Source organism: Ptiloglossa arizonensis, chromosome 1 (genome assembly GCF_051014685.1).
Source record: "Ptiloglossa arizonensis isolate GNS036 chromosome 1, iyPtiAriz1_principal, whole genome shotgun sequence".
In the NCBI taxonomy this organism is placed as follows: domain Eukaryota; kingdom Metazoa; phylum Arthropoda; class Insecta; order Hymenoptera; family Colletidae; genus Ptiloglossa; species Ptiloglossa arizonensis.
This window is the reverse complement of record NC_135048.1, coordinates 19,134,128-19,152,046: the sequence shown is the minus strand read 5'-3', so window position 1 is coordinate 19,152,046 and position 17,919 is coordinate 19,134,128. Positions and strand designations below refer to the sequence as shown.

Here is a 17,919-nt window from a genome sequence, read left to right as displayed (position 1 = left end):
TTTCGAATTGCCCGGAGACAATAGAAAGTTTAACGCTCTTGTCCTCGTCGGAATAACCGATCGGATCGAAACATCGGAAATGAAAGTGTAATGCTCGATGAAATGGGCGAATGTCTCGCGTGAAAAATAAACGGTTCGTTTTACCGATTATGCAATTGGAAATCGACTGAATATCAGATTTTCACAGTCAATCACTGGCCAACTTCGTCGGTGTCGTATGAAATCGCGATTCGATTTCTTCCCGACGAGCATTCGCTATTGACCACTTCCGTGTGAACACCGCGCCGAATCACCAACGATCAACGAAGTCGATGCTTCCGATGCTTTGCGCAACAGATGAGGACAACAGCACGAGAGAGACTGAAGCCCGAGGCGTAGCATCGTAATTATAATGAGTCGCGTCATCGGCTGATCCTAAATGGAACGGCTTGTGAAGCAAGCAATGACGAGCCGATTGCTCGACTGTGTTCGAATTCAATTCGATGTCGTCGAGAAGCGATCGTTACGTTAAATCGTATCTCGCGAGACCGAGGACGAGTCAAAGACAATGTTGCACCGAATTGCCGCCGATTATCGATGCAACGAGGTATTCAATGGGACATTGACGAGTAGCGATGGCTTCAATTGCACAGTGGATAGGGCAATTTGAACAATATTTTACGAATTAAGATTGTACCCTCGATTGTTAACCTTGTAGAAAAATTCTAGGCCCATAATTGTCACGAATGTGATCGTTTTGCTTTCGAAATTATTCAACAATTTTGGATGGGACATTGACGAGTAGCGATGGGTTCAATTGCACAGTGGATAGGGCAATTTTAACAATCTTTTACGAATTAAAATTGTACACTTAATTATTGATTCTGTGGAAAAATTCTAGGCCCATAATTGTCACGAATGTGATATTTTTTCTTGCAAAATTATTCAACAAGATTTTGGATGGGACATCGACGAGTAGCGATGGGTTCAATTGCACAGTGGATAGGGTAATTTTAACAATCTTTTACGAATTAAAATTGTACCCTCGATTATTGATCTTGTAGAAAAATTCCAAGTCCATAGTTGTCACGAATGTGATCTTTTTCCTTCCAAAATTATTTCTTCTTTTTCTAAGGTAAAGTTTCATTTTGGTCTTTTAATGTGTCGTTTTCAGGTGTTTGTATAATTGTCACAAATGTGATGTGACGTGGCAAGAAACAGAAAGAATGGTGAGGATAGTATTTTCTTGGGAAGAAAAGAAATAATTTTGGAAGGAAGAAACTTCCTTAAACATCATTAATTGTTTTAAAGCAATCGTAATTGATTTGTATAAAGCAATCGGTTTTATTACACCGAGAGGGACAATTCCGACCAGATATATGTACGCATCTTTGTTTACAATGCTCTCGGAAATAATTGATCATTGACGTTGATAAAAATGTATCTGTTGGCATCTTGTCGGAGGATTGTTGCGATTCAACAATGTACGTAATTTACAACCGAAATTGAGCGCGATTGGAACAACTTCGAGTAAACATTCGACTAGATAATCGTTCGAACGAAACTCTGTCCACATTTTACGCGAATATATTTATTTCGGTTGCAATAACGTTTCTATTTCTAGAAAACAAACGTTCGGTAGACATTTATCGAGCAGATATAAGAAGATAACGTCGTGTTGTTGCCAATACGAGGAGCCTCGTGCGATTGCACGTCCATGAATCTATCGTGTTGGTATTTCTAAATGCGGTCGTTTCTGAAAAATACGTTTCTGCTTTCAAGGTTTTGTAAGTCACAAGTTTCTCTTATCAAATTAGAGAGTTTATCGCAAAAAAATTCATTCAAATATTGGTTCAACTAGATAACGAATTGTGATCGAAAACAAAAATTTCTTAAAAAAGAAAAAAGAAAGGAGGAGGTCGTGTCGTTCCTTTAACGTCGCGAGGTGAATACGGTTCGAAAAATTCTGATTTATCCGAATAACACGAGTAAAACTGTGTGGCAAGAAATGTTCGAAACAACAACTCGTTTTGAACTAAAAATCCCGGTTTTAAACCTGTATTAAAGAGACGCGTACGAGAGAGACTCGATTGAACATTTTCAACGTGTCGTTACGTAACGCTTTCGAATAAATTAACAATCTTACGGTTGTCAACAGCAAACGCGTGAAAAGAACGACAAATATCAACGACGAAGAGAACTTTGTGAAAACAACACCGTTATTCGCAATAAAAGCATAGAAAAGGCTCACAATGCATCGAGTTGTTCCATACGAGCACTTGCAACAATTTAAATCGCTATCTCAACGTTAATGAGATCGAAGCACCAGTTACAGCAAGTTACGGTACCACTGTCGAGCACTGTTGTAAATATTCTCGTAATACAAAACTGAAGGAAAATGTTACAACGTTACGGAACGTGTACAATCCGATTGAACGAGCAGAGAATCCAAGATAGGGAATCGGACCTATCGAACGTACTCGAATTAAACTCGGAACGTATTATCGTGGAACGTATTAATCGAAGTCATTAATATAGGATACGACGTAACAGTATTTCCAGTTAAAAGTAAACATAAACGTTCCTCGGTATTCCGACTATGAAACAGGATCGTGTTCCAAGCGAACCTGACCAGTAGAACTCAAATGGAGGGAATCTGTCGTTGATAGCTCCACTTCGTTCTTCGCAATGAACACTGTCGCGAACAGACCTTAGAATGTCCGGCAGCTCGAATAAAAATCCTCCAACTGGTCTCACAGTGGTTAATGATCATCCACTTGAAGATACGCGTAAGAAAAATCGATACAATATAGTTACGCGCAACGATCGTGGAATTTTGAAATTAATTTCAAAGAGAAGAATAGACGTATCGATCGTATAGAGAATTTTGTGTCGGTACGCGATATATGTGAAGATGGACCTTAACAGATCAGTATCCACGCTATCCATATTCTATCGATATTAATCTCTCTATATTTTTCTACCCAGGACTGATCTTTCTTTCTTCTTAGAATACGTCGTATTTGTAACGTCGAATTAATCGCACAAGTAGATCATTCATCGTATTACAATGATAGTGACGCGTGACGTAGAATTTCACGAATCCCGATACAACGTCAACAAACAGTGAAAATTCGGAATAACGAGTAACAGGTTGAATTTTCGACCACACGATCGAAGTATCGGGAGATCGCGAATCATTTATCGATGATTGTTCGTGTTTTCGCTTGAAGATAGAGTATAGTTAAAGATAGGTAAAATTTGAACCGAGCAACGAATCGAAGCTACGAATAACTCGAATTAAATTTACTCGACGAATAAAATTCACCGAGATTGTTAAAGTTCAGATAACATTTTCGATTTCTTTGTATAATTTGTTCGACCGGATACCGTTCGGTCATGCTTCCACTTTTTGTAGCGCAGCAACGATTCGCAGCCATTGTAACATTAATTAAATAGAGCCGCGTTAAGATGACGAGTCGCGACAGAAATAAAGATGAATTTCTCGGCCGTGAAGTTTATCGAGACACAGAGGTGAATATGCGCGATACAAATAGTACTTAGATTTGTTTCTAGATAGTGAACAACGATTAACATTTCGTTCGTTCGTAATCGATCAATTTTCGTGCAGACGAATGTTTTAAATAAAGAAAGAAAGAAAGAAAGAATGAAAGAAAGAAAGAAAAAAAGAAAGAATATATATTCTATATATATTATATACAGAATAAAATATATATATATATATATTGTAAAAGGTAAATGTGTGCACACCACAAAATCGTCACACAAAAGAATTATAAACGTAACAACGATACGACGAATCTCGAACAACAATTGCACGTACCAAACAACAATAGCACATATATCACGTGCACCTTACAAATGATACGCAAATCGGAAAATTATGACGCACATCTCCACCAAAATACCACACACGGACCACACACGGACACACTCGCGTCGAACAGCTTGTATAATATACATCGTGTACACACTATTAAACAAATACTGTGCACATGCCACGCAAACGTACACATTGCAAACACACGTGCCCGTGGAAGTACCTAATAAACTGTTTGATGATTTTACATAACGAGGGAATGTTTATTCGTCCACCTATGTTACTCGAATAAACTTTTATCGGTTACAAACGAACACCGTGTGTAACGAGTAACGACTATTCGGATAAATTATCCGTATGGGACAATTTCATTCGACTGCGTAAAAATTGATTCGAAGTTAAATTAATACAAGTCGTTTGATTCGCATCGTTCGATACCAGAAACGAATAATATTTTACATCGAATTTTTGTCAAATTTCTTCTATTCACTTGCATGGAAAATTTGGAACAATTCAGAGGCATTTCAATCACCGAAGCGCGGATCGCGACATTTTTTCAGATTTTTTAATCAAAAATTCAAATTAGAAGAAAAATGTAAAAAATACCGATTTCTCGATTCGGTCGTAACTTTTAATTAAATTCTGTAGGAAGTACGGATTACGGTCGATTGTAATTTGATTTTGTCGCAGAATAGAACCAGTTAAAATTTCGTTCGAGCAGTGGTTCTCAACTTTTGAAAACTGCAACCCAAATTGTGCAGTGAGCAGTTCTCCGCGAACGCGTAAAGATGCACAATACGAGTCACGAACAAATTTAAATTGTATTCATTAGATTGTTAATAGTTTCTGGGTTCGTGACCCACTTTTCCCTCGCGACCGATAAATTGAGAAACACTGCCACAGAGTTGAGAATGGTTTAGGGTAACGTTTCTCAAAGTGTGTTCCGCGGAGCACAAGGGCCCTGCCAGGTCGAAGCTATTTTCATAACGTATCGAATTATCATAAAAGCTCATAGAGTACATCGTCGGGTCGATATTTTACAAAATTAATACGCATAAAATCCACAAGTAGACTTAAATCTAATTTTTTAACATCCAATATCTAACCTTTACGTTTTCCTCTTGGCGAATACTTTCTCGCAATTCCACGAAAAGAAAACTCATAAATATTCCCGAGTGACCAAGATAAACGGAAGAAACAAATTATACGTGGAACTAAATAAAAAAAAAAGAAAAAAATACGTCGCGAAATGAATGTTCGATCGAAGTTACACGACGCTCGAGTATACATTTCAAATTGGAAAGTTTCGTTGCATCTTTCGCGTTGCAATTTTCTTCGAACGCGTCGTCATTTAGGAATCATTAATCATCCGTTCGGCTAACTTGACCGTTCGTTGCGTGTGCACGTTGACGTTGATTTTTGAGATATCGGAAAACGCGAACGGAAGGCTAGGATCCACGTGGCGATGATATCCGGTACAATATCCAGGATTTCGTTTTAACATCGCAGCCAATGATCCCGACACGATCGCTGCACTGGCTCTGGAAACGTTTCGTTAGGTACACGCGCATATTTTCTTTAGCGAATTTCATTCTGGATAGGTGCCAAACTGTGGAGGAGGCAGAAAAAGCCTCAAGACGGATCGCGGATGAAGGGACAAAGAAGATCAGCCAACAGCACACGTTTCGCGCCGAACGAAACGGTGGAGGAATAATGGCGCGAGAGTAGCACGTGCGCCAGCGGAAATTTCTCACTTAAGGGCTCCTACCCCGCTTTCAAGTTCGATTTCTACCGGATCGTTCGACGAGCTTTGTCGTTCTCTCCATTGGGAAAAAATACTATGAAAAAATACAACCGTAAATATACGAACGAATCGACAGATTTACGCGTTCATCGAACAGTAGTACCCATCTTTGGAAAAATAAAACGACGAATTTAATAGCTCCGGTTCTTATCGAGAAACGAAGAATCTTGAACGAAGAATAATAACGGTGTTTTCTACTCTGTGGTATTCAATGGAACACCGACAACAATTGTTATTTTACTACCTCTAAGAGATAGAAACGTTGAATTATTTTCTGAAAGGTTACTCGAGCGAAACCGATAATACAGTTGAAATTTTGGAAGTTTATACAAGTTTCATCTTCGAGTGCAAATTTTCTCGGGTCAATGGCAATAATTACAAACAGAAACCCGAGGTTCTTTTATATACATCGAAGCAATAGAGCAAAAATCCAATTCGCGTTTTTCGTTTATTTATTCCATTACTCGAGCCAACCAAAGAAACCATTGATTCCATTTTTAAATAATCGGATAAAAAGATGTAGAAATGTATTTTCGTTTCGCGAGAAAATTCGATACGTATGGTAAGTTTTAAAGAAAGTTTTAAACGCGAACTTTTCTCTCGGAGTAACGGTACAGAATGAAGGTGTTCGATGAATTACACAAAAAAAAGAGTAATCTTTCTTTCGTTCTTCGATATCGTTGGACAGTTTTCCAAACATTGGAAACGATTCGATCCAACGTGGAAACAGTGTTACATCGCATCGATTCGAAGTGTCGACGTACATCGTATTCGCTCCAGGAATAATTATCTCTTCTCTCGGAGTAACGGTACAGAATTAAGGTATTCGATGAATTACACAAAAAAAAGAGTAATCTTTCTTTCGTTCTTCGATATCGTTGGACAGTTTTCCAAACATTGGAAACGATTCGATCCAACGTGGAAACACTGTTACATCGCATCGATTCGAAGTGTCGACCTACATCGTATTCGCTCCAGGAATAATTAAATACATAAATCATAGCCGTACCACCGCGGTACGGAGCAACGAATAACGGTTCGAATCCAACGAAGCGGATAAAGGAGCGAAGAAACGTGTCTAACGTCGAACCACCACAACGATACACTTCCTCGCTCGGTTCGCTCGTACCTTCGATAAGATCAGCACCTTCGAATGACATTTCCCTGACACAATTCAGTAATAGCTACGAACCGAAGGTAAAGGGGATCTCACCTGGCAGCTCTCGCGATGTCCGCGATAACTATGCCCGTTCTAAGATTTCCAAGGAACCACAGGATCACTGGCAGGACAAAGAGAATCACCGCGTAAACGAAACCACGCGTCACCATCTTTCTTCCCGGACTGATGTCCGGCCTTGCGAGTTATTCTCGTCAAGGTCATCGGATTGCCCCAGCAAAGGAGGGTGCTGTCGCTCGATCGGTCGATTCGAGATAAATCCAGGTTACTTCTTCGGTCTTGGAACGCGAGGGACTCGTCGAGACCAGGATCGCTATTATCCGACTCCTTTTGGACAGGGTCCAGTCTCGATCCCGATTAGCTCGGTCTCGGTTCGATTCGCGATTATTTCTACAAAAAAGAGAACAACACGCGTGGACCTATCCGGTGTATCCGCTACCGTACGATCCAAGTTTCCAAATCGTGCACGAATATATATACATATATCGATCGAACGAGCGGAGCACACCGATTCGTTGAATCATCGAATATCCGTTCCAGTTGGTCCATGAGAAGTCACCGACTACAGGGTACTCGCTGGACAACCGTGTCTCTCGTACTGCTTCTTCGAATGTCTGGTCCCTCGTTGCACCGGTGACAATCGTCCCCACCGTCTTGGAACACTCGTGCAACAATTTATTACGCTCGAGCACCTAAATATCCGTTTCGGAGATGAACGCGAGCGAACGCCGCGGCCAGATTTCGATGAACGAGTTTTTCTTAGCGCGGCCACGTTCCGTCGACTGGCAAACACTCCGATCCGATCGTAGGATCTGGCAAAACGGAATAGTGTGCGTAGGACACCAGACACGGTGGTGGGGAGATGACAAACGAGCAAGTCCGGCCATATTTAGTGTCGATGTGCCAGCCTTTTTCTTTCTTTTTTCTTTTTTCTTTCTTTTCTTCTTCTTTTCGCGAGCGTGCAACAAGGAACACGAGAGCCCATCGCGCGGACCGGAAACACGAGAAAGGAGGATGACCTTTGAGAAGAAAGTGGATCTTGACCTGGGCGAAGTTTTATAGGTCCAACGGAGGCCGTATCCTGCTCGCGATACCAACCAGCGGACCGAAATCGTGACCGTTGCGACGCAACTTTTTCACTTTTCGTGAAAATTTGGGGATCGGTGTACCCACGTGACCTAACCGACCCACGGTTCTACTTTTCGTGAAAATTCGAGCGTCGGGTTGCCCACGGGACGCGTCGAAACTTCTTCGAAATTTATTTCTGGTACGCGTAACGCCGTAGGCTGCCCATCGTCTCGAATCGCGTTCGAAAAATAGCCACGGTCGCGAACCTAGACGGCTGCTCGACTCCTTTTTAATTTTCACGTTCGTATATACCGCGCGTTGCCTCCCGTTCAATTCGATCTCAATGCGTAATCGATCGTTCTTGTTTCCCGCGACGAATATATTTTCGTCGACGCGCAGCCATTCGCGATTCACCGCGAAATACATTTCGGTATCGCCTTCGTTGCTTTTATTCGGTTTCGGACACGGTCCCGTTTCTCACGGAATCGTTTCGCGTTTGAAAATTTTCCTTCGGTGCGTTTCAAAGGATTCCACGTACCCGTCGAACGCGTACAACGGTTCTCTTCGTTACCGAAGTTTCGCGGCTACTTTCGGGTATCCTTGAAAATTACTTTTCGATTCGTAACATCTCCCACGTTCGTTCGCGCTGGTTCTTATCGTTATTTCGTATCGTTTTCGTGGTTTTCACAATTTTGTGAAATTTTTCTTCCAAACGTCCGATTTCAAAATACGCGCACGGTCGACATTCGACACAAACGGAACTTTCTAAATTTCAACACACATCGTAGACCGACCGCACCACCACTCGCGAAACTTTCGTTCGATGAATTTCAACTGAAATTGCATTTTCCCTGGCTTTCTTTCGCCGTGAAAAATAATCGGGCCGGTCCGATTCGTCTCGACCCGTTGGATTATTTAACACGATTGCGAGACGATAGCCTTTGACGAACGTTTCGCGAGTGTTTAAGAAACAATGGAGTCTCGGTTTACGAAGCAGACGAGCACATGGCGCTGCCCAGACGATCTACCTGTGACCGTTGCTATTCGTTTGTGCAATCCTTGAACCGACGGTGAGTCATTTTAGAAACACGCGCATGGGATGCGGACTTATCGTTGGTATTTAACGCAACGAGTAGGTAAATTACGAGAAACACGTTCCACCTTCGTTTTTAAACCGATCTTTGTTGTTGCGCGTCCGACGCGCGAGCAAAAATTCGAAAGAAAAATCTCCGAGTTGACGATTCTTGTACGAATTTTAACATCGCGATTTCCATCGGGTCGTACGAAAAATGATTTCGTTTTCCAAGATGGAGAATATTACATTTAATAAAATGTTTGTACACTATAAAAAAATCGTGTTTCATTTTCACAAAAAAAAAAAAAAAAAAAAACGGAATGACTTTCAAAATAGAAGAACTTAATAAAGTAAACGTTCGCATCTGTTGGAAGTTGGAACGAATTTTTGCGATCGGTCTTTGAAACTTGAAATCGAGCGACTCTTTCAACGCAAATAAAATTAACTTCCAAACGAGAGACAGTAACGGGTGATTTTCCATTTTTATTATTGTTTTATAATTGTGAACGTTATCGCGTTAGAAAATATCCACGTGTTACGATTTGCATTTACAGATCGTCGACGGAGAATCAAGATCCTGGATATTAACGCGATCGATGAACTCGATTAACAACGATATAATTGAACTTCTGTTCGAATATGCATCGAATTTAAATTGGATCTACGAGGCCACGATTCGAAACTCGATCATCGAATAGAACGTAAGATTTCGACCAAGTTAAACGAGATATACCGGATCCGAGATATGTACGAATTAAACTTGGAAATTTAAGAAACGCTTAACCTCGAGTTTCGGACAAGACCAACCGGCGCAAGTATATTTAAGTGAAAATATACCCAACGATCTTAATTAACGTTTAACGTTTACGAACGAATCGAATGTCCAGTAAAAATGAGAAATTCTAGACTAATTGAATCCCCTTTCGAACTTTCATCGTTTGCCGCAACAATTTCGTTTGTCGAATCGATCAATTATCCCTGGACGGTATTTGCATCCGCTCGAATCCACGTGCAGTTGCAACGTGTACTCGAATTCTTTTTCTCGTTCGTCGTTTTCACCAAAATGTAAAATGTTGCGCGTGTACCGCAACGAGGAGGTTCAATTCTTCGAGAAGAAATCACGAATACCGCTAATTGATACAGAAGGGTGCCAAGAATGCGAAGTGTACACGGAGGAAAGTACAGCCAACGAGCGACCAACGCGCTGAAACTGTTTATATTCGGTTAAGGAAAATAAAAAGAGGAAGAAAAATGACGCTGAAAAATTTCTGCCCTGAAACCTTTCGCATTCGGTTAAGGAATACAAAGGAATATAAATAAAGGTACTGGTACTGAAAACAAGAAATATAAAAAAGGTACACTTTTATATAAGGAGTATAAAAAGAGAAAACGGTATTGAAAAATTTCTGTCTTGAAACCTTTTATATTCGGTTAAGGAAAAAAAAGAAAAAGTTACTGAAAAATTTCTGCGCTGAAACCTTTTATATTCGGTTAAAAAAAAAAAAAGAGAAAAAAGCGCTAAAAAATTTCTGCACCGAAACCATTTACATTCGATTAAGGAAAAAAAAGAAAAAGTTACTGAAAAATTTCTGCGCTGAAACCATTTATATTCGGTTAAGGGAAAAAAAGAAAAAGTTACTGACAAATTTCTGCGCTGAAACCATTTATATTCGGTTAAGGAAAAAAAAAGAAAAAGTTACTGAAAAATTTCTGCGCTGAAACCTTTTATATTCGGTTAAGAAAAAAAAAGAGAAAAAGGCGCTAAAAAATGTCTGCCCTGAAACCATTTATATTCGGTTAAGGAAAAAAAAGAAAAAGTTATTGAAAAATTTCTGCGCTGAAATCATTTATATTCGATTAAGGAAAAAAAAGAAAAAGTTACTGAAAAATTTCTGCGCTGAAACCGTTTACATTCGGTTGAGCAAAAAAAGAAAAAAGGAGAGAAAAAAAAACGCTGAAAAATTTCTACGAATCGCACCGTAACGCGTTTGAAGAACAACGGTTGCTCGCAATTCGGAGCGAGAAAAATTCACCGTGGTATCGTAAACAGGCAAAGGATAATTCCCCCCCTCTCGTATACTTTTGTCGGCGGACTCGTTGTTCGTATTTCGCAGCCAGGATGGCTCTCGGTGTTGGGAGTTTACGGGTGCGCCACAAAAGTAGAACAATCTCGCCAGAAATAAACGTATGGGCTCGTCTCGTAGAACAACCGTGAAAGTTGCCAACGATCGTGTCCACTTTGCCGTCGTTGGTCACCATTTACAACAGCGAATGGCCATTGAGCTTTCGCGTCTCGTGATAACGAGACGATCGACCATGGTTATCGAAAGTGAAGGTGTGCTTCGAGGTTATAGGTCCGGCCTATCGTTGAGGTTATTTGAGATTGGAAAGCAGTCTTAGCGTCGTTGACTGGATCATTCGGAGGCAACGTAATCCCCGTAGTACCGTAGCTTAGACATTTACGTACGGTGCTCTTAAATCGAGCGAGCCAACTCGCGAAACTTTCCCATCGAACTCTATTCTCCGAACACTGGTTCGGCTAAACCGATTATCGAACGAAAGAAACGTACACAGAGCCCGGTCACTGCTCGGATGTACTTGAAATCTAGGCTGAGAACGAATTGGGTCTAGTTTACGACCGTATCGAATTCTAACGAAAATAATAAACGAACGTACGAAGCAACGTTTACCCGAAATTGTGCGTTATCATTCATCTTCGATATCAACGGGGAAACAAGTGCGAAAATAATTCCTTTTAATACCTTTTATTGTATCGATATAAAAGGAGAATCTCGAGTTTTAACTTGTTATTCAAATATAGCAGATTACGGACAAAAATATTTATTCCAGGGTATTTACCAATAGCAAATATCGTATAACGCACAATACAAGGTATATACAAACACCGAATAAATATCATAAATAAACACGTACGGAAAAGGTAGTTTCGTTGTTCGCGTGAAAAGTACAGGTTTACACACCCATCTACGTTATTCGAGCGAATTTTTATGCAAATAAACATTTTTTCCGAACAATCGCTTCTTCGATCGTTCGAGCAAAGGTTAACAACTTTTCGACGATGTATTAATTGCGCGTTCGAAGATTCGAGTATGCACGACGGATGTGGAATACGTCGATGAAGTGTGTTTTTATATTTCAATCGTAATACTTCCATTTCGGTAACGCGTTACTTACTATTATTATTTCTAAGAGTACTTTATCGTTTCGTTGTCCGAAATGTACGATATTATTCTCAAAATTACTTCTAGAAATAAATAAAAAAAAAAAAAAACTACATTTTAAACTCGAAGTAGGATAACACGCTGTTCGAAGTAACACATCGATCGACGTTTTTCAAAAGTGCCCCGATCTTGGACTAGTTTACATCTGTATCGGAGACTGGTCAGGCCGGTTGAAAAACTGTACTGTAACGGTTCAGTTTGGTTTAAATGTAGATTGAACACAGCTACGTGTATCGAGCACGGATTCCATCGGTTCAAAATTATCCCTCTTCGAGGATCAGACGAGAGATTTCATTTTCTTCTGAAAGGAAAGGAAGGTCGAAATGTTGAAAGACGACAAGAGAATACATAATATATATTCTTCTTAAAAAGAATCTTCCCTCGTTGATCGATATTCGATCAGACGTATACAGCTCGCGATGAAGAGCCGCGATTGTCGTTCGAACTTGTACAAAATTTCTTCGACTTTCGCAGCGATAAATATTCCACCATTCTTTCTAAACAACCCTCGTTATCGTACCTGCGGCATACCTACGTTTTGTAACACAGCTTCGCACAAACGTCCGGTCAATCCGGTATCTTTCATCCGTGGACACTCGATTAAAATAATATTCCTCGCCTTTCCACGAACAACGAATTCACCGATGGCCGAGCAAACGGAATAATTTACGCTATTGTGAACTATAATTACCAACTATTGTCGGAGAGTTAACCGGTGAATCGAACACGGATTAAATCCAACCGAAACCGGTATCGATAGTACGGATTATCGTCACACCGTAAGCCTGTGTACAATCCTTGAGAAGAAATCGCCGCGTAAACTCGGAGAATGATCGATGAAATTCAAATTTTCGAACGTGTTCGCGATTCGGGCTTTCTCGAAACGATTCTCGAAGGAATTTCGAGATTTTCAATTTCAATATCTTGGAAACGTACGACTCGACTCGTAAAATCTTTTCCGAATGTTTCTTCGCGTCGATGATTTTTCTCGATCATCCGGTATAACGATCCGCGAATGTATCTAGATCATGACGGCACATCTTGCCAGCGGTTATATTCTCCGAAGCAGAACGAGCTACGTGTACGATTCCGTATATCCTCCAACCTGTTCTACGTTGTAGTCACAACAGTGAAAGGAATGGAAACGATTATACTTTAGCATGCGCGAGAGTACGGCGAGAACAGCCAGTGACATCAACAGTGTCTGGTCGGAGCATTAACTACCGTCGATAACGATCTAACCGACACCCCTGTGCCGCTACTTGGGATTGTCGTTCACCAGGACACCCTGGAAAACCAAGTAAACGAGTTTCACATTTTTCATCGTCAATTTTCTATTACAGAAACTGTATCGACGGGACCGATCGCTATCCGATCGAATTTAACCACTCGTTCTTCCGAGTTTGTATTCGCTAGTTTCTGCCACTCGCCACGGTCGTACAATACGTCGATAAAGTGTGTATCTTTCGATCGTGATACTTCCGTTTCGGTAACGTAACACGTTGATTATTTCTAAGAGTACCAACGAGTACGAGAGCGTTTCTATATTATAGAATGGAATATATTGGAATATCGTTATTCTCGGTATTCGATCAGGATCGAGCTTACGTTGAATCCGAATCGTTCGATAGAAATAAAATCCATCGACTGTCAAGGACGTTCCTCGTTGAACGTATCGATTTTTCAAGAATCGATAACGAAATCGAAGAAACGCGCAGTTGTACGTTCGAATTTCCAGAATTATTTTCCCTTCCAGCTCTCGTTCAGGAAATTTCATTCTTACGCGTTTTCTTATATTTATAAGTAAATCTAATTTTGTATCGGGACATTGTTTCTCGCGCGATCGATCGTGTTTTCGAATTTGTTATCGAACCGACGAACGCACAGCGAAACGCACCTAATCGATCGATCGGACGAAAAATAATCTCTGTATATAAAAATACGTTTACTCGTAAATTTACGAAAACGTTTAGCTCGGTTATACAAATATTGAAGTTAGTTACAATATTTTGGTAACAACGCTTAGGTTGTACCTCGCCCTGTTTGCACAATTGTCGGTGTATTTTACTCGCTTATCTTATATATACACCTCTACAAATATGTGCAATGAAGACGTTAAATAAAATAAAAATTCTGGTCGTTGCGTAACCTTTTCAATTTCCAGACGGGGTCCGTAAAAAGGAAAGGAAGGTCGAAATGTTGAAAGACGACGAGAAAATTTAGAATATCTATTCTTCTTGAAAAGAATCTTCCCTCGTTGATCGATACTCGAGCACAATTTGAGTATACACAATTTCTAACGATTAAAATAGAAGATTCGCGCAAACTGTCGCTACCAAAGACACAGAGATGATCGATTACGTCTAACGGGAAGTTTGCGCTAAATGTTTCGCCATAAACTTCTCGGACACGGTGAAAAAATGGCCGTGACAGAATGGTACTTCGATGGATCGTACGCGGCGAAAGAAAAGGGACCGTAGAAAGGAAAGGAAGGTCAAAATGTTGAAAGACGACGAGAAAATTTAGAATATCTATCCTTCTTGAAAAGAATCTTCCCTCGTTGATCGATACGTGAGCACAATTTGAGTATAGACAATTTCTAACGATTAAAATAGAAGATTCGCGCAAACTGTCGCTACCAAAGACACAGAGATGATCGATTACGTCTAACGGGAAGTTTGCGCTAAATGTTTCGCCATAAACTTCTCGGACACGGTGAAAAAATGGCCGTGACAGAATGGTACTTCGATGGATCGTACGCGGCGAAAGAAAAGGGACCGTAGAAAGGAAAGGAAGGTCAAAATGTTGAAAGACGACGAGAAAATTTAGAATATCTATCCTTCTTGAAAAGAATCTTCCCTCGTTGATCGATACGTGAGCACAATTTGAGTATAGACAATTTCTAACGATTAAAATAGAAGATTCGCGCAAACTGTCGCTACCAAAGACACAGAGATGATCGATTACGTCTAACGGGAAGTTTGCGCTAAATGTTTCGCCATAAACTTCTCGGACACGGTGAAAAAATGGCCGTGACAGAATGGTACTTCGATGGATCGTACGTGGCGAAAGAAAAGGGACCGTAAAAAGGAAAGGAAGGTCAAAATGTTGAAAGACGACTAGAAAATACATAAACCTTCTTAAGAAGAAAAATATAGAGTACTTTTAACGATTAAAATAGAAGATTCGCGCAAACTGTCGCTACCAAAGACACAGAGGTGATCGATTACGTCTAACGGGAAGTTTGCGCTAAATGTTTCGCCATAAACTTCTCGGACACGGTGAAAAAATGGCCGTGACAGGATGGTACTTGGATGGATCGTACACGGGCAAAGAAAAAGATCGCGAGCATTGAATAGGCCCACGATGGGCGTGAATCGACTGGGGTCCGGCGTGGTTTTCACCAGCTGCCATTATCACCGGCTCGGCTCTGTATTATTCTGATAATGCGACGGGACGCAACCTGTTGTTATCCATCGACGTCTGTCGGCTTAATAGGCGGAACCAGTTTGGAAAGCCGTTGCCAGTTCACGCCCACTGGTCAAGGCTCGATAAAAACGATTCCTTCGGAAATCACACTCATTACGGGACAACAACAACAAAAACTCCACGAGATTGGATATTAACGGTCGGAATTTCAAGGGACGAGTTGCACGATTTAGTTCCGCTTCAAGTAGAACATTTAGAAACAGAGAAATCCCGCGGCGACCTCGAGAGTGGCAATTGATACCTAAACTGTGTTGAAAAAAACTATGTTTTTTACTTCTCGAGTCACCGATCGATCCGAGTTTTCGCATTACAAATGTCCGCGCTCTACTGGTATTGTCAATGCATCTTTGGATAATAATTTAAATTGCGATCGATACTCCATAGTGTAATTGTAATTTTTAAGGGAAAATTTGGTTTTTCTCGTCGATATCTAAGCATCGATTATTGTGTATATTTTGTACACAATAATTTTGATACATCGGTATATATTGTGTATCTCGTGTTTGCGCGAGAGAGAAAAATAGATGTATACGGAAATATATTTTTATGCTCGTAATTGTAACTTCATAGATTCTATAATTGTGTTCTTCACAAAATGATTCGAAAATACGGTTCAGCTCGGATGCAGACCGAGCTTTAATAAAATTGCTCGTAAGACCAGAATTAGTGTGGGACGATTGTGTAATTTAAATTGACCGTTGGTTGTAATTCGAACATACCGAATAATTTAAACCGTGTCTCGAAGTAGGACTGGCTCGTGCGAATTTAGATTACGTTTTGCTGAAACTTCAATTGAGTTCGCGTTAGATCCGATCCAGGGTTAGGGGATCTTATGGTAATGAGAGCTAGGGTGTCATTTCACGAATTCCTCGTAAGGTTGAACGGCTTTGTGCAACTCGTACAGCGTACTAAATTTTCTCGAAATTACGGAGGGGATTATTTCATTGGTTATAAATTAACGTCTCGTCAGAAATTCGTAATCGAGCGATTTTTGAGTCTACTTTCTCGTCAGTGTTTACGCAAAAAAAAAGAAAAAAATCGATTACACGTCTAATCGCTCGACACTCGCACATAAAATACAAATATACGTTATCGTTAAAGTTTCCAATACGAAAAATGAATTCTCGCGAATGTATTGTTACATTTTAAATTTTACAGGACACATTTTTCCGTTATTTTAGGTAAGAACAACTATAGAGGTTAGAGCGCTCGGAACAGGCCACTGGAATAACTAGTTCACTTTTAACGATAAATAAAAATACTTGGGATAAATATTTCTCGGTTTCAAGGGGAACGTAATCTAGTGTCTGTAATTTTTTCGTAGATCGAGATGCGAAGGATACACGAAGGTCGTATTCGTTTTTCTAAATGAAATAATACGTCTTTTTGCATATCTTCCAATAGAGCGGTTCAAGATGCGTACAATGACTTATGGTCGACCAGTATTCAAGGTCGTTAAAGATCAATTGCGGATGAAAGTATTCGATTACAAAGGAATTTTTTTACTCGCGCACATACTGTTAATAAGAGTGTTCAAAATGTAAACAATCATCGAAACTTGACCGTCGATAATTTATCGTTTCATTTTCCGTTATTAACTTCGATATCGAAAATGTACTCGGCTTTATTGAACGACATTTTCGATAAGTCGCTTATTCTCGGGAATCGACATTTGATTTTTTATCTCCGAAGATAAATATCTTACTCGATCTACTTGCGCGATTATCAACCGTGAAAATAGTAAAAGTCCAATACAAGTACAGTCTTGTAGTGACTATTATTGCAATATAATAAAAACGAAAGTTACAAATTTCGATAGAATTTGTAGAATTTTTTGGAAAGATACCCAATCTTACTCGATCCACTTGTACGAATCGTTATTCTCGAATGTGAAAATGGTAAAAATCCAATAAAAATACAGTCTTGTGAGTAACCATTTTTGCAATACCGTAAAAATGAAAATTAGAAAATTTCGATAGAATTCTAGCTTGTATACTCCCTTTAAGGGATAAAAGTTCAGCGACCGGTGTTTTACAATGATTTTACGCGAACAATACCGCGCACTGTTCGTAGCAGCAAATTTGGTACGATGAGGAAATCTTAGAACGTACGAACGTATCGCTTATCTCGGACTTCGGCGACATTCACCGTAAAGGAAAACCGTATCGACTTTCTCCGTTTCCGCTATAACGCATTACGAAACAATAATGTTTTATTGTCGAAAAGAAAACGTTACTATTAACG

The 17,919-nt window shown here is 40.0% G+C and overlaps 1 protein-coding gene and 1 long non-coding RNA gene across 6 annotated transcripts in view; both read right to left on the bottom strand.

The window, feature by feature from the left end:
- Positions 1-17,919, bottom strand: part of Ssh (Protein phosphatase Slingshot) — a 149,939-nt gene that overhangs the window by 18,299 nt on the left and 113,721 nt on the right. Inside the window, exon 1 of one of the 5 annotated variants that reach the window (XM_076318805.1) lies at positions 6,838-7,173. The exons of the other annotated variants lie outside the window; for them this stretch is intronic. Within the exon in view, the coding sequence (XP_076174920.1) occupies positions 6,838-6,953 (116 nt within the window). The 5' untranslated portion in view covers positions 6,954-7,173. Of the gene's footprint in view, positions 1-6,837; positions 7,174-17,919 lie in introns of those variants that run through there. 5 annotated transcript variants of the gene reach the window in all.
- On the bottom strand, positions 7,002-8,795 carry LOC143150505 (uncharacterized). Its single transcript, XR_012993085.1, has 2 exons — positions 7,310-8,795; positions 7,002-7,191 (listed from the first exon to the last, which is right to left on the bottom strand). It is a non-coding gene; the product is annotated as an uncharacterized LOC143150505 (long non-coding RNA).